We start from the raw sequence: 21696 nt of genomic DNA on the forward strand, positions 1-21696 counted from the left end.
AAGTCCCTCACAGACGCCTAATACTAAACTTTCACAACTAAATCTAAACCCGCTCGTCTTCAACTGGGTACAAGATTTCCTCACTAACCGTCAACAGTTTGTTGAAGCCAACAACAAATCTTCTTCACTCCCTAACGTACTAACTGGTGTGCCGCAAGGCACAGTTCTTGGCCCTTTCCTTTTCTTAATTTCCATCAATGACTTGCCTAATCATATTTCATCAAACATCCGCTTATTCGCCGACGATTGTGTCATTCAGCGTTCTATTAATAGTGCAGCAGATAAGAATGTTCTTCAATGTGATCTATTAAGGCTGTAGGAGTGGTGCCGTAGATGGGTGATGGCCTTAACCACTAACAAAACTGCGCTTGTTTCGTTCCACAGACGACAAAAATACCCTACCTCCGATTGTCTTCTGAACGGTTCTAGTGTCTTACCCCGCAATTGCATTAAGTATCTTGGTGTTGACATCTCGTGTACCCTTAACTGATCTACCCATATAACGCGGATAATTAACAATGTTAACAAAACTCTCGGCTACCTTCGTCGTAATTTACGTCTAGCTTCACGAAGCGTTAAATTGCTAGCCCATAAGACATTAATTCGGCCAAAATTGGAGTAGGCATCAGCCATCTGGGACCCCGCTCAACTTAACCTAACCAACTGTATTGAACTTGAGCAAAATCGCCCCGTTCGATTCATCTACTCAAACCACTTATACTCTATCAGTGTTAATTCCCTGAAAAATATTGCATGCCTACCTAACCTCAAGCAGCGCCGTATTGTTGCAAGGCTATGCTTGTATCACAAAATGTATCACAACTTTCCTCACAACTGTTCTATGCAGCCTGCTCATTGTTCTTCAACCCGCACAAGCCATGGACCACAAGGCCGTTTACCCACCTCCTGCTCGCACCGTGACTCACCTTCATTCCTTCTTCAGCCAAACAGCGCGTGACTGGAACAGTCTTCCCACTAGTGCCGTCCTTCTCGCAAACCCGGACCATTTCAAGAAAGCCATCGAAACAATGTTGTATTAACACCAGGTTGCTAGCCCACCCCTCATGTAAAGCCCTCACCCAAGCGCCCTTGAGGTATCTATATATATATATATATATATATATATATATATATATATATATATATATATATATATATATAATATATATATATATATATATATATATATATATATATAAGAATTCAGACAACAGCTCTCATGAAGAAAAGAAGACAGATCAAAGCACTGATTAAGGAACCCAGGCATAAAGAGGTTACCATACGGCTCCAACTACATGTCTTGGAGCGACAATAAACGTACAAAAACATTCGTTCTAAAAGATTTAAGTGAACGATACCGAGAAATTCTGTACAAAAGCATTTTTGAGTGGAAACCGTTTATGAACGCACTTTTTTCATATAACGTAGGATTTCACTACAACAATTAATATATTAGCAGATCACCCGACGGCAGTCTCGTATTCTTTTTCTATGCACGTTTTTACTATCGTCAAAAGCGTTCCCCATTGGTTTCCTATGGCAGTCTTAACTGTCTGATGCGGTCGATAGAAACACTTTAAAAGAAAAAGTTTGCTATAAATCGGAATAATGGAGCGTTACCTTCAATATTTCCATTACATTGTCTTACAATTTTCCAATTTTCACAATTTTGCTCAAGAAAGCTGGACTTACTTTCCTTGAGCATGGTGAATACAGCAGGGTGATTGCTCAGAAAGTCAGAAATTTGATATGTCAGTTTCTATGTGCCATAATTCGTGCGTACCTTTTCTGTTGTGCAAGTTTCGTACCCCACATTGTAGTTACGTTCCTTGTAGAGGCTTTTCGGGTAAAAGGCAGCAGAATCAGACGGAAATTCTTCAAACGTGGTTTACGCTAATCTATTTTAGATAACATTCTAAAAGGTACGTGGGCCGTTTTAAAACCTCAGCAGACCAATAGAATGCGTCAGTGTTTTTGATTTAGTCTGAAAAAGAGATATTGTAAATTGTGCAGCTTAACGTCTCCAAGCGACACATGGGCTATGAGGGTCGCCGTAACGGAGGATTAATTTCGGCAACCTGGGGCAAGATGAGCTGACATCGCACAGCACACGGGGGCCTTTTGCGTTCCGCCTTCATTGAAACGCGGCCGCTGTGGTCGTGATTGGACCTGGATCCTCCGGTTCAGTAGCAGAGTGCCCTAACCCCTCAACCGCCGCGGTGGGTTGTGAAATAAAATAGAAGAGATATTGCGTCTAGACAGTGACAAGTCGGGAAGAACGTGCTCTCCGCCTGTTTATTCATTTTTACGAGTTTCGTTTTTGAGTGGATCCTTTTCGTGTATATTGTGATTGTTACAGCTAATACAATCAGTTGCTACTCCGCAGATTTGTCTGCGGTCTCTTGGTCAGTGCTTTATGTTAAGAGCTCTCTTCGAAGCTGAAATCGCATGTTCAGCCAAGTAATGAAGATACAACCGGTAATTGGCAGAATTTATCTGTTCGCGGCCTTGCCACCATCGTGGCGATCAATGCGCTCCAACTTGAATCAATGAGCAGTTGCCGATGACACCAATTTCAGCAGCCTCTTCACTATCAGTCCACGTGCACAAAATGTCGTGATGTTTACAAGCATTTAAAGCGGCATATAGCGTACAGGCTTTGTCAAAAATTTACAGCACAAAGGGTTTTCTTCCAATCCGTGTAGCGGGCCTCTTAAGCACATTTGATAGCCCTAAGATTAGGAGGGTTGAGGAATTCAGTTCCTCCTGCCTTCGTGAGTTTATGGTTCCTGAGTATGCAAGGGGTGCCGCGCTGCAGGGCTCAGAGGCAGGCCCCTTGGGCTGTATACTTTTGACAAAAGCTGTACATAGGTACAATGCCAAGCGGTGTTGCTCCTTTTTTCGGAAGTACCAAAATGTTCAACAACTTAAGTTTACAAAGGCGTTGAGTGGTTCACTTATTTCATGTCTTACAAAGCACCAGTATGCTTGTCGCAAATTAACTAACCGCACTGTTAGGAATGCGTAAAATGCTACTGCAGGGAAAATCCTTGAGCCGGAGCATTGAAGAAACTTCCTCCTCAGTGGTGTCACCCTTGAAGCCTTCACTGGCATTGTTCAAAGCGCCCTGCGAGAAAAAAATGACACAGAAAAACAATGGGCGCTGTTTTATATTTGTTATGTTTAGTAGCTAAAATTCTGTAGCTGAGGTGCGCATCACAGTCTACACATAAAAATTGCTGGTACGTCGATAAAAAATTTGGTTTATCATCTTGGAACTTCTCAGTGGCAGTGCTATTCTAGTTTTATTTTTAGTTTTTAAATTTCAGAGCATATAGCTTACACTTGTAATACAGATGGCAAAAAAAATTGGTGATGTTATTGCTCCTAGAACTCAGCATTCTGACACTAGCTTATGCGTTGTAGTAATCAGTTAGATTAATTGAGGAGGAGCGCCAACGCCCAGGAAATTTTATTTTAAAACAACAAATAAAAGTCACAATTGGTTATGTCGCTAATTACCGAGTGAATCGAAAACGTGTTCCAAAGTTATTTGGCATTTGTCTGCGAGTACGAATTTCAAACGTGCGGTAAGTGTCACCAACTTAGTAGCACTATCAGACACAGCAGTCTTTGCATCAGAAATAGCAAGGATGCCAGATAAAGCTTCCCTGATTCACTTAACATAACTCAGTGCCTATTTCCCTTTGTTTCTTTCATCAAAGTAAGAAAGATACTTTCAATTTCCTTTGACAATTATTTCAAAAGGGTACTTATTTGCCTAACCAGGACACCCAAATCGTCGTAATTGCACCCCCATATCGGTGATCTATTCATAATGTTTGATGTAGCTTTAGGTAGACCCATTAAATGCTTCACCAATTAATGCTGTTATCATTTATCATTAGACCTCAGACATTTACCTGCTTCTCTCAATGTGTACCAGAAAATGATTGCTTTTTATTTGGCTTAATATTCACGTTGTTCTATTTCTTACAGTTTCCCGTAACTCCTTCGGTTCTGTTTTGTAGGTGGCACGTATAGTGCAAACTACTGCTTTCTGGAATGATTGATTGTGGAGTTGACACCTTTAAAATGGGGTCGTGGCAGGCGCCACCAGGCTCAGGATGCTTTATATATTTTGTACGCTTCATTGCTAATCTTTTTACGTTTTCCACAACTTCAGCACACAATATTCTGAAATTCGGGTTCCTTTCAAGCACAGTTCAATATCTTTTAGCCTACACCAAATATAACTCCTAAAAGGTTATCCTTAGGTCACTGCCTTTCTCCATCCCAGAAATTTCCAAAACGCCTTTTCTGACCTCCGCTGCGGACGCACTCTCGTCACTTTCGTCAGCCCTCAACCACGGTGCATGAGAGACGTTATCTTGTCTGCGCCGACATCAGAATGAATGAGGCCACATCCTGATAACATACAGGGTGTTTCACCTGAGACTTGACACATTATTTAAAGATCGGCTTTTTGAGTCGGAAGATCACCTTTCTCGGCATAGCCCCGGCCGCGGCGGTCGAATTTCGATGGAGGCGAAATTCTAGAGGCCCGTGTACTGTGCGATATCAGTGCACGTTAAAGAAACCCAGGTGGTTGAAATTCCCGGAGCTCTTCACTACGGCGTCTCTCATAGCCTGAGTTGCTTTGGGACGTTAAATCCCCATAAACCATACACCATAAACCTTTCTCGGCACAGGATTTAAGCAGCGTAGTGCACCAGAATACAGCTAAGAGGCGCTAACTAGAAGGTTGGGTAACTAATACTAAATAGTTAACTTTTCAATTATTACTGTTAAGGTTTTTAGTTATTCAGAGGCGTCTAGTTATTCAGAGGCGTCTAGCCCAGCATAAAAAATATTCATAAGGGATTTTAGAATTCTGAAAACGCGGTAACCTCGGCGCTGTGATCCAGCAAATTTTTGGTATTTCGACGAGTTACGTGACCTGGAGAGGTTACTTTGCCTGCAAGCTTCTCGAAAGCGCATGCATTTTGGCGTGATGTAGCCAAAATTTGTTGAGCGACATCACTGACGATAACAGCGTTTTTGAAATTGTAAAACTGATATGAATATTGCTTACGGTGGCGAGACGGCTGTCAATAATTAATAAGCCTAACAGTTTTAATTAGTTATTTATTCAATATTACTTAACCATCCTGCTAATTAGCGAGTCTTAGCTGTATTCCAAAGTACCACACCGCTGACAATGCAGGCTTACCATACAGCTTACATTAATTGTCACCCTGGCATTTGCTAGCAAAGCACCCTATAACAACGACATTAGTGATGTCCAAGAAGGACAAATAAATACCCTCTAGGAGATAAAACAAGTTTTTCTTAGACAGCAGTAATGAGGTGTCATTCGCGTTTGCGGAACAAGTAGTATGCCGCTGACGGTCTACGCCGCGCTGTGCAATTCCACGCGCATCGTATCGGATAAAGACAGCTAACTCTGCCTACTTGCGCTGTCGTTCGTCTTGTTTGTCCGCAGCTAGCTGTGCCCTTGCGGTATGGAATTGACTTATAGCGCTTTGGGAGCGCCTATTTTCAGTATCAGGTGTTAAATGAAGAGAACTTATCAAAAATGACATCCACATAGTTTGAATTTTCGCCAGATGCGCAAATTGGAGAAACCTCCTGTAACCTCAACGGATCTCATTCAAAAATTAGGTCAGAAGTGCCGAAAAAGCAACATTAATTGTAGGGGACATTTAAGCTGCGCCTTAAGGGTATGACGCGATCGCGCAATGGGTTAATGCCCATATATTAAGAATTGATCATTCTCTAGGTTACCCTCATGCCGCTCCTGACACAGTGGTGCTGCTGTCAAGTGAAGCGCTACCGCCCCGACATGCGGCTGTATTAAACACAGGCAACAGTGGGGCTTGCGAGGCCCAGTTTGCTCTTCCCGAGAAACCTGCCGCGACCAGTTGTTAATTTAACTGCCACCTGCCAATGTTGGACGGGTTCTGATGACGTCTGAAGATCGCGTGCCCTAGGTAGCAGGAGGTCCTACTGCTTTTTCGCTCTCAACACCGACGGCACCCGATTTTCTGCAGAACAAGAACCTTAACACTATCGCGTCGATGCCTCCAGGTTTAAGGAATCCACTGTTTGCGCACCTCCAGACATAGAAGTGACCAGAGCGCCGCAAGAGGCATGAAGTGGCAAAATTTCTAGGAAACCCCGTGACCCAAATATACTTAACGGAGGATGTTGACATTCATCCGCGTTGCCACGTTGAATACAAAAAACGTGTTATTTTTCTACCGCTGGGTTCTGGAGATCGCGTGAGCAACAGCATCGTACTGGAAAAGCAAGGATGCTTTGTACCCTTGTTTGGTGAGGAAGAAGGCCTAGGCGCATCCAGAGGCGCATAAAAATGGGGCTGCAGTGGCGTTGGTTTTCTCCCACCTTCGAATTTTGTCCTGAAAAAAGTAAAGCAAAAGCACCACCAGATCAGATGAAATTATCACGTAAGGACGATATTACTTTGCTTTTAAATTTACATTTTTCCTCCAAAAAACGCTCACGCCGCGGCCGGGTTCGAACCTGACTGCGGCGGCTGCGTTTTTAGGGAGGAAAAGCGCTGAGGCGCCCATCTGCTGTGCGATGTCAGGGCACGTTAAAGATCCCCAGGTGGTCGAAATTATACCGGAGCCCTCCACTACGGCACCTCTTTCTTCCTTTCTTCTTTCACTCCCTCCTTTATCCCTTCCCTTACGGCGCGGTTCAGGTGTCCAACGATATATGAGACAGATACTGCGCCATTTCCTTTACCAAAAAAAAAAAGAATCGCCGCTAGGGGCCCGAGTGGCCCGAGTGAGCGGACGCGTCTCGCATCGACTCCGCCAATTTCTGGCTCCTGTGCCCAGCTAATCTTCCCAGGGCCCCATCAAGACCCTCAACGGATCCAGGAAGGTACACGGGCCCTAACCGTTATCATCTTTTGAATGTGCCCGTTCATTAACAATGAAAACGTCAAGTGAAAACGTCTCCGCCTGCTGTGCCGCTGCGCTAAGCCTCACCTCATCGAGGCGAGCCTCGCCGGTGCGCTGCGTTCCTCACTCACCGGCAGCGCACCTACCCTCAGCAGCCATAAAGGTGCAAGCGCAGAGGGATGACCTTCGCCCCAGTGTGTGGACCCCGATACTCCGCGCGTACAAGGGTGAAATTTCAAGCGCGGAAACGCTGGCCATATCCCATCAAGCAGCGTCTGTTCCATCTAAGCCTACGGCGTCCGCGTCCGCTACCCCTGCGACTTTCAAGCCTACATACAGTCCTCAACAAGAACAGCTGCGCGCGACGCACGCAGTCGCACACCGAAGCAAACAACTTGCTTCACTCCCTCCCGGCACTATACGAATCGTTTACCGACAAAGAGGCCTCGCTTTGAAAGGCACCATGGCGCAGCCACTCCTGCAAGCCCTGCAAGTCAGCGCTGCTGGCCGTGACCTCGGGGATATTCACCTGAGGATCCACCCTACGAATAACACCTTCATGGTCGCTACCCCGCACGAGACAACCGCCCTTCACCTCATCCAGCTCAGGGAAGTGGTAATCCAAAAGACCGCTTACCCTGTCGCAGCCTACATTGCACCGCCGGCGGCTGCTGTGCGTGGAGTCATCTCGCAAGCCTACTGGGAGGAGACGCCGGAGCAGATGCTACGGGACCTCCAGACCCGTAACCCGTACGCTGATATCATTGCAGCCCGCAGAATGGGTAGGACTCATTCCGTTCTGATCACCTTTGCGCACGGACCAGTCCCTCATACCATAGGCTACATGAGTGTACTATACAGATGCACGCCGTACAAGGGAAGTCCAGACGCGTGCACGAACTATCGTCGGCCGGGCCATAGGTATGACGTGTGCCCGCACCCCAAGACTGGTCTCGGCCCGCGGTGCGGAGACAAGCATGAACCGCAAGATGTGCCGTCCTGCATCCCGACCTGCATTCTCTGTGGAGGCCAGCACCTCACGGGCACCGGCTCGTGCATGGCTAGAAATCGCACCGCCCAACCACGCAACCCATCGCCCCAGAAGGCAAAGCCCCCTAACAAGGATGACTTTCCTCCGCTGCAAACGAACAAGAACGACTTTCCTCCGCTGAAAACGACCCTCCCGTCTACTGCAAAATGGGCCTCCAAGGCTGCCGGGACGAACACCAGGACCTCCCAGGACCCGGACGTGAAGGCTCTGCGAGAGGAGGTAAAGCAGCTCATGGGAGCCCTCTCTACCGCCACTTCTGCTGTATCTCCCCATCCACCACCCCCTCCCCTTCACCCACCCAACCCGCCCAACCTCCCCCCAAAAAAAGTTAGGCCTGATGAGAGCCCAGTCGAACCAATAGACCTAGACGCCAAATTTCAGGCGTTCGCCCAAAACTTGGAAGCCAGGCTCACAAAGCGCATTACTGCGCAGCTCACTGCACAGTGCCAGCTTATGATTGAATCTACCATTACCAGTCTAATGGATAGTGTCATATGTAGCATCATGACCAAGGTAGAGGAGCGCTTAACTCGCCTCACTCCTGGACTCTCAACGGACTATCCTCCCCCAGTCCCACTCTCCATACCCCTCCTTCCCCTGGCTCCTCCGACAGGCCTGAATTCTTTACAGATTATTCAGTGGAATTGCAGGGGCTTTCGGCGAAAGCGCGATCCTCTGCAGCAAATTATTGCAAGTTCGTCATCCCCACCAGACATTATCGCCATTCAGGACGCCAATGTTTGCAGGCAGCTGCCAGGATACGTTTTTATCCCCTCAGACCCCACTGATCTTCCTCGGGTGGTCACATACGTCAGTAAATCCTTGAATTACGTGGAGCACGTAATTACCTCCCCTATCGCTAACAGCCTTATTGAAGTCTTACCGCCCACACCTGCAAAATCAAGCCTGTTCTTTCTTAACTGCTACCTTCTCCCACGTCAGCCAATTAACTTACTCCCCTCACTTCTCAAATCCACAACCCAGTTGGCCAGATCAAACCCCCTAATTATTGCCGGAGATTTTAATTGCGCTCACGTTAACTGGGGCTATCGGGGCACCAACCACAGAGGCACAATTTTATACAATGAGACGCTGGCGCTCCACCTGACCATCTTTAATGATTTCAGCTTACCTAGGCGGATTGGTAACAGTGTTACTGCCGATACTAGCCCAGACCTCACGCTTGGTAGAAACTTGGACCACCTGCAGTGGGAAAGAATGCTTTCCACACTAGGCAGCGATCATCACCTAATTCGAATAACGCTAAACTATCACCGATCTCAGCGCAAATTTACCGTTAAGCTCACTAATTAGGACGCGCTCCGCAAATTTAGACAAGCGCAGCCAACACAGGCCCCCTTCGACCTAGACACCTGGATTATTCAGTTGCAAAAAGACATTCGCCAACACACTCAAACGCTCGACTCTCCCCTGTTATTGACAGCAAGCTCGCCCACCTCCTCCAAACACAGGATAACATAACGCAAAGGTGGAAGACTCAGAAACACAATAGGAGACTAAAACTCAAACTTGCCCAGATTCAATCCCAAATAATACAATGTAGTGCCACTCTTTGCAAAGCTTGGGCTCAGGTTTGTGACGGTCTCCGCGGCAATCTCTCCACAACCCGCGCTTGGCATCTGTTACGGCACATGCTAGACCCCACGCAATCCAAATCTCAGACGCGCCTTAGCATTCGCCGCCTCGCTCACAACCATCGACAGGACACCGACGCCTTCCTCGCCCAGGTGAAATGCACCTATACAACCCCCGGTCTCCCTTGCAAGTATCCTGATTATGCAGGCCCACCCCAGCCCGAGCTTTACGCCCTTATTACAGAATTAAAATTTCGTGCCGCCCTATTGAATTTATGGAATACGGCTCCCGGAGATGATCAAATTACCAATGCAGCTATCAGAAATCTTGACGATGCTTCCATCTCTGACTTAGTCAACTACTTTAACGAATGTTGGGAGGCAGGTGAAAGCCTCGTGGAAGCAAGTAAAAATTATTTTTATTCCAAAACCCCACAAGCCTATCACCCTAGACAACATCCGCCCCATTTCTCTTACATCCTGTCTAGGCAAGGTCTTCGAGCACATAATTCTTGCTCGGCTAACAACGTACATGGAAGACAACCACCCTTTCCCCCACAGTATGCTCGGTTTTCGTGCGCATCTATCTGCGCAGGACGCCCTACTTCAAATTACGCATGACGTGCTTAATGATACCATGCCCCACCACACTAAAGATATCCTGGCAATTGACCTCACCAGAGCATTTGACAGAATTCGACACGATGCCATCTTACGGGAACTGCAGGTTCTACAGGTAGGCCCTAAAACCTACAATTACGCTCGCGCGTTTCTCTCGGGCCGCACTTCCTCCCTGCACATAGATCAGATTACCACATCCCCTTATACACTCGGAGAGCTCGGAACCCCTCAAGGGGCGGTCCTTTCCCTCCTTTTTTTTAATGTTGCTCTCATTCCCCTAGCTCACAAACTGGCTCTAATCCCACACCTAAAGCATACCCTGTACGCTGATGATATTACCACATGGACCACTCATGGCTCTGACGGGGAAATTGAGGAAACTCTTCAGTTAGCAGCAGACAACATCTCCTCTCACGCGTCATCCATCGGGCTCGAATGTTCCCCATCTAAGTCCGCGCTCTTCCTAATTAGGCCAAAATCTGGCGCTAACTCGCCCATCCAAATCAATTTAATAGGATCCCCTGTCCCCATCACACCCGCCCTCCGCATCCTTGGCCTCCACTTGCAGGATTCTGGACGAAATGAACATACCCTTAAAAGGCTCAAGGCCTCCACGCAATCCGTGTTGCACCTTCTTCGCCGAGTGTCCTCCCTTAACAAAAGTTTAGACGAAGCGGACAAAATGAAAGTAGTGCATGCATTTACGCCTAGCCGCATTCTATACGCAACCCCATATCTCAAATTGAGCCGCACGGCAACCGAACGCGTGAACGCAATGATCCGCCTTACGACTAATGCAGCGCTAAACCTACCTCGTAGCACTAGCACAGCCAAACTTCTTGCACTAGGCATGCATAGCACCATTCAGGAACTAGTTGACGCGCACCTTCAGACACAGTACCTTAGACTTGCCACGAGCGCCACTGGCCGCCATATACTCTCCTCCCTTCGCATCAACATACCCGCTAACCAGACAACCCTTATAACCATCCCTCGACACATCCATATACCTCTCGTTGTGAAACCCCTTCCTCGAAACGTCCATCCCCAATGTCACATCCCTCGCCGCGTAGCTCGCGCTAATGCCCTCCATAAGTATTATGGGCAAGCCCACGATGCCGTTTGGGTAGACGCAGCATGTACAGCGCATGAAGCTGTAGCAGTTGCCTACAATCCAACCCTACCTCACTCCCTAACTCACCGTCTTCCCTCGGGCTCTACGCCTGAGGAGGCAGAGGAGACCGCCATCGCCCTAGCCCTTGCACCTTCGGACGCCCAATACATCTTCAACGACTCCAAAACGGCTCTGTCCAACTTTGCCAGGGGCAGGATTCACGCCCCTGCCTGGCAATTGTTGAACACCCCTACCCAAAATTTACCGTGCAGGGTAGAGCTTCAGTGGGTGCCGGCTTACTCTGGGAACCCTTGAAACGAGGCTGCCGATAAATTGGCCCGAGGCCTGAATTGCCGGGCTCAGGACAGTCTCGATCCAGGATTCTCGAGGGAGCGGGCGCATATCTTTGCGGAGCTCACGCAAATACCCCGTTTGGACCGTCGGACTTACCCTCCTCCCCACCACTCTCTTACGCACTCCCAAAAGAGCCTCTTCAGACGCCTCCAGACCCGCTCTCTGTCATCCCCTCACCTTTTATCCCACTATTGCGGCACATCCCCTGCATGCTCCCTATGCGGTGATCCCCACGCCACACTCTCCCATATCCTTTTCGGCTGCCCTGCTGACCCTCCCCCGCGGGGACAGCACGCCATCTCGAGCTGGGAGGACTGGAAGACCCTGCTTATGTCTGCAGACCCGACATCGCAGCTTGCTGCGGTGACTCGGGCTGCCGACGTCATGTCCCGGCATGACCTACTTGATGCAGTGCGGGACCGCGCAGTGGCCCAGGGACCCAGCTGGGTCTAAAACTCACTTGCTCAATAAAGTTTTGCTGTCTGTCCCAAAAAAAAACAATTATTACGTTTTTAGATGGTGGTAACCTATATTGAATATTTAGTGCTAGAGGAAGTAAAATCAAAACCTGAAAAGCAAATAGCTCATATAGATGGGTGAGTTTACATATATGTACGGGAATAAAGGCGTACATTTTTCAATAGGTGTATATTTATCTCAACTTCACTTTCATAGACCACTTGTTTGTGCTGTCGCAGATGTATTGGCATGCATCCTCATAAGTAACAAGCAGTTCACGAGCAAATAAGAGGAACATGTTTAAATATCATGGTAGAAAAGAGAAGGCTTAGAGAAGAAGAATAGAGCATACATGGCAAAATTAGTTTTGAAAAGTAATTAAAGTGCATTACTAATTACATTAAAAAAAATTCTTGAAAGTGCAACACAATTGCATTACCAATTACTGCTTATGATTGCAACTTTTTCGTATGTCGTAAGATTTCACTATAGCCATCAATATATCCGCAGATCTCCCGTCAGCAGGCTTGCTTTTTTTTGCTCTTACCATTTTTGCTATCGTTAAAAGCGTTCCTCATTAGTTTTCTATGCCAGTCTTAACTGCTCGTGGCGAGTGATTAAAAAACTGTGAAAGAAGTATTTAGCTACATATCGGAAGAGTGGACCATTACCTTCAATATTTTCATAGCAGTACCTTACAGTTTATCATTTTCAAAATTTGTGCCCAAGAATGTTCGACATAAATGCGCCTTATTGCACCCCAGCAATTCAGTTGTGAAGAAGTCATATGTTGCCTCACAAGAAGGCGGTCACGAGGCAACTGAGTAGAACCATTTTTTATGGCAGTCGTACCTCTAGCACTTTCTCAAGAGGAGTATAAAAACCGTTTCGCTGGCGCAGTTCTGTGCCTCTTTCTTCTGAAACAATTCAAAGCAGGGCTTTATCGAGAATGAAATGATCTCTTAACGGGCATGCTTTCCCCCGGTCCCGGGAGCGCGGAGCAAAAAAGGAGCCTTCCGAAAAGGCAGGGGCAAGGAAAGAGGTGCAGTGACGTCATTCTTACCGAAAATGAGGCTGAGCGCGAGGCTCAGTGATGCCGTCGCCACCATGGCCATAAGTGAGCACCAGTAAGAGGACAATCGGTAGAGCAGGAATACGCCGTTTTCGCCACTGCGCAGGTGCATTAGTTCCATTAAGTTATGCACCCATGCATTAGTTCGATTAAGTTATCGAGCCCATTAGGTGCATGGATGTTTGCGCCCATATATCTTTCATCCTTCTTATTTTTTGTGCGTATGTTTTCAGCACAGTAGTTGACATAATAGTGATACCTTCGACGAAGAGTACGTTATACATTACACTGATGTGTTCAAGCGCGTAAAGCACGTAGGGTAAGACATTCAAAGAACCAGCTAAGCTCATAACGTGTATTGTATGGCACTAACGATACGAGTTTGCGTACTACAAAGCACATGCTGGAACCAGAGTTAAGTACAATGCTTCATGACGACAGACGAGCCACTCTTACCTGTAACTCATTTATTTATTTATTTATTTATTTATTTATTTATTTATTTATTTATTTATTTATTTATTGATAAATCAACTCGGACCTATAATAATCGAATCTGAATATTACATGTCGTGCAGGCAAACTGTTCTTTTTTTTGCAACCGAAAGACCCATCTGGTAGGCAACAAAACAACCTAAGCAACCGTAACAAAATCTTGATATTTGCTCTCAATGAAGCGACTAAGGTAGTGTGATCGACGTTATATTTGAGCTCATTTGCTCAAGACAAGCTGGGCACTGGCGTCTAAAGCACGAAGTGAGTTATGCGGATTGGCTTGTCTAGAATATTCTTGTAGCAACTATACCGAACCACATTTGCAATTCCCTGGTAAAAGACTGTTCCAACTTGAAGAGGTGCTTAACATTGCCAAAGCACCCTCCTTCATGACCATGCTTCAATATGGCAACCCTTAGCACTCATTTTCGCCACTCTATTCAGATTTACTCGTGAATTTTTATTATTATGAGGATAGCTGGTTTTATCGTTGAGATAAAATAACATGAATATTTCTCTAGCAACATTTCCTACAATTTTATTTCAACGAAGGCCTAAGGGGAAGGCGGGAAAGGCATAATTTATGATCGGAAGGTCGACATTCCTGGGTACAACCTATTTTCACCATTCTTGCAGCACCGAATCAGGGCTGCGTCACAGGGCGCTAGATCTGTATGCCTTCGTAGAAGAATGTAATGGGATTCTTTGGCTCCTCACATAAGAGTACGGATGCTGTGTCGTCGAACGTTTAGCTCTTTCCAGAATTAACAAACACCTGAAGGGTGTGCGATGCCTGTCCGACGAAAACCTTCAACAACACTCGTTATTCACCTCTGGCGGTACCTGCGTGCCGGCTGCTTAACTTAATTGCAGGTGGTCGGGAGTTTATTAAAATGCTTTCAGTTTTATCGCTTACGAAAGTGTAATATCTCAGGAAGCATCCACCTCTCATGTAGATATATTATTTATCAGCGTCAACTGAAAACGCGATGAAAACAATTTTACCGCCATAACGTGAACACAAAAAAATAAGCTCCTGGAAAAGATCTCGGGAGGGTCTCATCACATTTTCGTTCTGCATTCTTCGCTCCAATAAAGCGGCTAACAAATGCACTAATAGACAGTCTTCCTTGGCGAACTATCGTTTTCCAGCTTCCATTTGAACTTTCTGGTTTGCGTTTCATTCACGTTGTCAGGACATTACAAAGTTAAGCTTCAAGAGCCACTGCCTGTTCAAGATGTCTGAATTTATTTCTCTTTAGAACATGGCGTTGGCGTGAACGGTGGCTGCTTGAAAGCGATTACTACAGCTTAACTTCTGTAAACGTACAGCTAGCTCATTTTCAAGACTACGTGATGAAAATTCTCATCTGCAATGAGTCAAAAATTGCCATGCGTCTTTAAACTGCCAGATCGGAACTTCAACTGCACCCGGGGTGCATGATACAGTGAGAGAAATTTCAACAAGGAATTTCGGAGGCAGAAGCTTCAGGAAAGGTTGCCTTTACTTTGAGTTGAATTTCCAGCTTGCAATATAGCAACATATTGCACCAAATTCACGGCATTTTCGGCCAAAGTAATGACCCTTGAAGGCCATCGTACCATGCTGGCGCGAAGTCTCGAAAATTCGTTATTCGGGACGTTCTCTCTATGAACCTTTTGTTCCCTTTCACCTTTAAAGAATAATGGAAAGACATCGACTGCATGAATTCACTAACATGACTTCATCGGTGACACTACCGGCACAAGTTCCATTGCTGGTGCAGGCTCGTTCGGATGCACCGACGTCAGGGGCGACCGAGAAGGCTTCGGTAGCGTTGCTGGTGCAGCGTAGAAGCGTGGTGTTCATCCTTCGCGGCTCCACTCCGGACAGCGTCCTGCCCACGGTCTGCCAAAGGGCTAGCGCGAACACGAGTGACGTGGCCGCTGCGGTGCCCTGCAACGCAGTCCCACAGCTCTTGCGATTTTCCAGGGGACAAATATTTCGTCTCAAGACGTGTATATGAAACGAACATTTTGCTTTTGCGACCGTACATAATATTTGAGAAACTCTAGAGATACCGGGCACTACAGAAACACCGTTTCCGCTCTGGGAGAGAAAATGGCAAGGATAAAAATAAAGACGTGAAGAGCTGGTTGAAATATAAAGCGCAAATGATCACAATGCAGAGTAGCAGCGCTTTCGATAAAAACAGCGAGCAGGTCCAGTTTATTGGTACGGCTTTCTTATATTAGAAAATTGTCGATGGTGTCCGTGTCCCACGCCAACCGGGATCACATTGGCGTACGAAAATTTCAATAGTGCAAAGGTAGGGCCGACAAATCAAAAGACGGACAACAAGAATGACAAGAGTGGTATTTGCGCTGATTATTTCACTGTCAATTGCTCTTAACTGTCAGGGTGCAAAGCCCCCATCAAAAGTTTACAGCCCAAGGGGTTTGCATCTAGTCTCGTTAGCGGGGCTCCCTGGCACATCTAGAAGTTAAAACCTTGGGAGGATTGAGGGTGCGAAACAATTCATCAGCAGGCCTCACAAGCAAACCTCTTGGGCCGTACACGTTTGAGGGAGGGGGGGGGGGGGGGTACATTCCCTACCCGCGTTAATGTTCTCTTTCTATTGGCCTATGATATATATTCGTTGAAAATATACACGTTACACCGTTCAGCTCAGTTTAAAAGAAATGCCGCTGACCCGCCCTAATAGTTCCACTGCAGCAACTACTCTTAATTCAAGTTTAATAAGTTTAATCTTAATTCAAGTTTAATATATTAGGTCCAAGGACCCGCTGCAGATATTAAATCAGGTATCAGGTATGAGCAATAGCATAGCCATTGCCCTAAGCAAAGCGCATCTATATATATACCCCCCGCGAGTCGACACCTCCTCTCCCTCTACCCCAGGACAGCAGCGGCGTCGACGGCGGCGTCATCTGTTGGAGCGCGGCTTAGGCGCTGCAAGGCAACGGAGGCTCAAGGTCGGCCACGGCATACGGCATACGGCTGAAGTGCGCGACGAGCCGAAACGGTTCGCTCTCTGGCGTTGAAAAACTTTCGCTTTAAAACTTCATTGTCAAGGAAGATTCTCGTGGCGTAGGTGGGTCCCTCTGCCCAGGACCCTGGTGGCCTTCGCAGTCTTGCCAGCCCTGTCGATCAGCTTGATCTGTTCTTCAGGCTTCGAGCAGGACAGCGCAGCTTGCCACTGCTCCGGTGTTGGTGTTCTGTTCATTGGCGCTGCCTGTGTTTTCTGACAGGCCCATGTAACGTGATAAAGCATCGAGTGTTCCCCACAGAGCGGGCATTGAGGTCTCGAGATCTCAGAGGTACTCTTTCACTTGCTTTCTTAATATAAAATGTTAGGGGTCCAGGTGTCCACCGAGATGTCGAGATGTGACAGCTACTGCGCCATGTTCCTTCCTCAAAAAAGAAGGCCGCCACCGTCTGGAAGACGTCCAAGTAACGAGCGTTAGCTGCTTGGTTTACTAGATGAAGAAAGCAAAGAAGAACGCGTCGCTCGTCTAGAGAAACGGAATGTAATAAATACCCTATGAAACGGGGTGGATTGTCACCATGCTCGGTTACGCGTGCACGCACGCCGCCTAGCAGAACGATCGCCTCCTAGCGCCATCTATTGGAGAAATTACGATGCACGTCTACCCATTGCCGAGTTAAATGCAAATGAAGGAGCCGAGGCGGTGATGATTTGCGAATACAAACTCATCACCGCCTCGGCTCCTTCATTTGGGCAATTGTACCCTCTTTTCATCAAGAAAGGAACTCCTCCTGCGCCTCACACGCGCTCTCATCCCTCCGTGTGCGGTAACCCTCCCCCGAGGTCTTACCCGTGCAGAGGAGGTTGCGCTTAGAAGGATCCGGGTAGGGGTGCCCACACACCAGCCATCACTCGGAAGTGGCCTCAGTACCGAGAATTGTTTCCTCGGCCAGGGTACCCGATATGTAAACACGAGGACATTGAGGCCGACATTCATCACTTACTGTGGGACTGCCCAGCTCTCAAGCCTACAAGGATCCGGCACCTGATGGTAGCAGGTCTTTCACCAAGCAACCCTGCTTCATACATTGCCTGGACGCAGGGACCGTACCATCGTTCTCTACTGGACTTCATCAAATCAGCTAACCTTTTTCCATTCATTTAATCGCTACATCATTCAACACACCTTAACCCATCATTGATGCCCTGGGGCAATAAATTTCGCTTAAAAAAATGCACCCCCATTGCTTCATTTGGGGAGTAAAGGTGGGCCTAGAATTCGGCTTGCGGTGAGATATGGTAGCGCTTCAATTAGTCATTGCTTGTATACAATGTTTACCTATTATTCAATTGTGGTTTTATTTCTATACTACAACCCATAGGGTTTTATTTGCCTAACAAATTTGGTAAACAACTCTCCCCGGATCTGTGCCTGTTGTTGTCGGAGTATATATAGGGGAACGAATGTATACATGTATAGTGGTCCCGTAACCGGACAGTTTTCCTACCCGTTTTATGAATTTTCTTGGTGAGAAGAAAATGAATGAGAGGGCACAACGAATATTATTGGCCGTCATCTTAAATTCGAGAAAGCGAAACTGTGCCACCATTTTCTCCCCTGACGTCATATTCGCATAGTTCCACCTCTATCCACCATATCGGAGCGTGACGTCATCATTGGCACGCAGAAGGTGGTTGTTTCCACAATGTTATTGTAGGTGGCGCTACAAGTCTCAATGAAAGATGCGCTGTTTTCTGTTTGCAGCCACAGATGGCGCTTTGATCTCAAGGTGGTTAGCGTGCCTCGATGCCAGCGCTGCGCCGTACGGCGGCGCTGGCATCGAGGCACCCTAAAGGTGGTAGGAGACCTCATGAAATCTCGAAACGTGATGACTAGTTGCTGGGAACAGATGGCACTGTGATAAAGGGTTGTAGCAGACCCTACGAAATCTCGAAACGTGATAAATAAGAGCTCACGCTCTTAAAACATGTCCTTTCCTCAAAAGACGTCCTTTCGATTCCTCCAGGTAAGCAGGCTATCCGCACGAAGACGGTCAATAGTGGCTCAATATACGCGATCACCGGCTATCAGAGACCCGCCGCGGTGGCTGAGTGGTTAGGGCGCTCGTCTACTGATCCGGAATACCCGGGCTCGAACCCAACCGCGGCGGCAGCGTTTCGATGGAGGCGAAATGTAAAGGCGCCCGTGTGCTGTGCAACGTCAGTGCACTTTAAAGGTTCCCAGGTGGTCGAAATTCAGAAGTGCAAGATGCCGGGCTAGTTGGTAATCCATGATGAAAAAACAGCGCAAGGAACAAGACGAAAACACGAAGGAAGAAGACACAGACACGGGCGCTGACTAACAACTGAAATTTTTATTTCGATGCAGGACACATATATAAAGTACAAAGATGGGGGTGTGTCCAAGGCGATCCTGCACAATCACCGAAACAGTGTGGTCACGTCCAAGGGTACAAACAATAAAAAGGTGAAAAGGCCGAAAGAAAGACAAACAGGCGATAAAACCACGGTGTAAGAGGCCGGGACTGAAGGTGAAAGCGATGAAAACGATGAAAACAGATAAGCACGTGCCAAAAGGGAAAAAAACAGCGTTAAACTAACGGTAAAAACGGGACTAAAATCACGGCACAAGGTGATTAACAAAAAGACAGAGAGGGGCATTTAAGAACAGGATTAAACGTTTACCCTGCCTCTAAGAAAATCCAATTCTTTTTGCGACAAGCACAGGGAGGGTGTACTCACACATTGTTCCTTTGCGTTGTGGATTTCAAATGCTTCTACGATTTCCCTGGACATCCTATCCCGTCCTTTAGCAAGAATTGTGCAGCGATTGAAATCTGGGTAACAGGTTTCGTCCGGATCATCATCCTTACGTTTGCACTTTTTGCAGTGCTTGGCAAGGTGCCCAGAAATTGCCAAACTGTCTACATTATTCCTGTGCTCTTCAAGCCTAATGTTGAGGCACCTGCCTGTTTGGCCAATATATCTCTTCCCACAGGAGACGGGCAGAGAGTAGACGACGCCGGTTTTGCAGGGGACGAGTTGTTCCGAATGAGTCTGCCCACACCCACGGGCGATCAGAGGTTTGTTCACCTTCGGGCATAGGGCGGAAAGCTTGTTTGGCGCTGAAAAGACGACGTCAACCCCTGAACGCTTCGCGACCTTTTTGAGGTGGTGGCTGACCTCATGAATGTAGGGCATTACGACCACTCTTCTGTTCTCCCTGTTGGACGCCTCCTGCGCGTCATGTCGTCCTTGTTTCTTGGCGACGGACCCGGCAACGGACACCAGAACGTTCAGGGGATATGCGGCGGTTGACAGGCGCTCGACCTGGTTGCTGAAACTATCCTGGAAATGATGTTCACAGGACTTCTGAAGCGCATTTTGAAAGCAAAGTCTTACTATCCCTCTCTTAACGAGTTTTGTATGGGCAGACATAAAAGGCAGAAGAGGTTTTTTACCCCTGGGCTGATAGGACCAGCAGGTATGCTGGTTAGAGAAATGCAGTCGCAAGTCCACAAATCTGATTGAGCATTCATGTGGTGTTTCATGCGTCAAAGCCAGAGGAATACATTGGCCAAACATAGAAAGAATTTCGGATACCAAAGGGCTAAGTGCTTCGTGGCTGCAATTCAAAAGGACGAGATAGTCATCCACATAACGAAAAATTTTTACTACGCACGTATCAGCGATCCTGTCATTCAACATCCTATCGTATCTAGCAAGGAAGAGTTCGCTTAGGATGGGTGTTACGCAAGAGCCTATGCAGACACCTTGTTTTTGTATATATGCATGTTCACCTGACGTAACATAGGAAGAATTCAGATAAAATTTCACAAGTCGTAGAAAATCACCGATAGAAAGGCCTACTTCGTTCTGAAAATTCACGGCTCCGAAGGTGTCGATAGCTTCTTCAATGCAAGACAGCAGTTCTCTGAGCGGTAAAGAATAATATAAATCTTTGATGTCGACCGAGAAGGCGTTTAGGTTGCGGTCATGTTTAATACTTAAAAAATCTATAACCTTTTTTGAGCCATCGATCACAAATGGGTCATCAACGGTTAGCAATTTTAATTTGTCTCTAAGAAAAGTCGCGAGAAATTTCTGCCATGACTCTTTTTCAGATGCGATTACACGGAAAGGTATTCCAGGCTTGTGTGTTTTAGCGGAAAAAAACACAGATCCACTGAGACGACTCGCGGTATTAAGTTTACAAGCCAAATTGTCCAGTTTTAGGGACTTACATAAAGCCACGGCTTGCTTTTTCACCTTGGAGAGGTTGGCGTGGTTCCTATTGAATGCAGTCTCGAGGGCGCTGGTGGCTCTTGAGCTAAATTCACCTGCGGATAGTACGGTAAAGCCACCTTCTTTGTCAGAAGGGACCAGAAGTAGATCATTGTTTCGGAGATAGTTGATGGTCTGACGCACTGGAAACTTTTCGGAGAATGGCTGGTACTTGCGGAGTACATCGACGCCTTCCGAGATGCATCTGGTCTTGTCACTATCGGGTGCTTTCTGTCAAACCATCCGCACGAGCCCGAGAAGTTCTGCGGCGGACTTTTTTGATTCTATGGCAAATTTTGGGCCTAGGCTCCTCACGGGGTTCGGTAAGTGAACGTCACCCACCGTGTGCACAGGATTGCGAAACCTTGATGTCTTCTTTGGTAGCCACGTCCGTAGCGTGAGCAAGATTCGCTGCCAGAGGAACTCAGCAGTGCTGTGAAGAATGCGAAGACATTCTTGCCACTTGCCATTTGAGGATTTGGAGGCGCTCAATCGTAAGACTAATGCGTCCTTGTAGAGGCGGCGTTGTCGTTGCCACTCTGACCTCAGGAGCTTTAACACTCGAATGCCGTGGCCGTTCGAAGGTGCGAAACCACCAAACAGCGCCAAACAAGCTTTCCGCCCTATGCCCGAAGGTGAACAAACCTCTGATCGCCCGTGGGTGTGGGCAGACTCATTCGGAAC

General features: G+C 47.0%; 1 protein-coding gene across 1 annotated transcript in view; it reads right to left on the bottom strand.

Annotated features, from left to right (window-relative positions):
- Positions 1–2020: 2020 nt before the first annotated feature.
- LOC144106178 (putative sodium-dependent multivitamin transporter) overlaps positions 2021–21696 on the bottom strand; it is a 107542-nt gene continuing 87866 nt past the window's right edge. Inside the window, exons 14-17 of the mRNA XM_077638916.1 lie at positions 15436–15653; positions 13214–13320; positions 6349–6443; positions 2021–3127 (exon numbers count right to left, since the gene is read on the bottom strand). Coding sequence (XP_077495042.1) covers positions 2999–3127; positions 6349–6443; positions 13214–13320; positions 15436–15653 — 549 coding nt within the window. The 3' untranslated portion in view covers positions 2021–2998. The remainder of the gene's footprint in view (positions 3128–6348; positions 6444–13213; positions 13321–15435; positions 15654–21696) is intronic.

The sequence above is a fragment of the Amblyomma americanum genome, chromosome 10, assembly GCF_052857255.1.
Source record: "Amblyomma americanum isolate KBUSLIRL-KWMA chromosome 10, ASM5285725v1, whole genome shotgun sequence".
In the NCBI taxonomy this organism is placed as follows: Eukaryota; Metazoa; Arthropoda; class Arachnida; order Ixodida; family Ixodidae; genus Amblyomma; species Amblyomma americanum.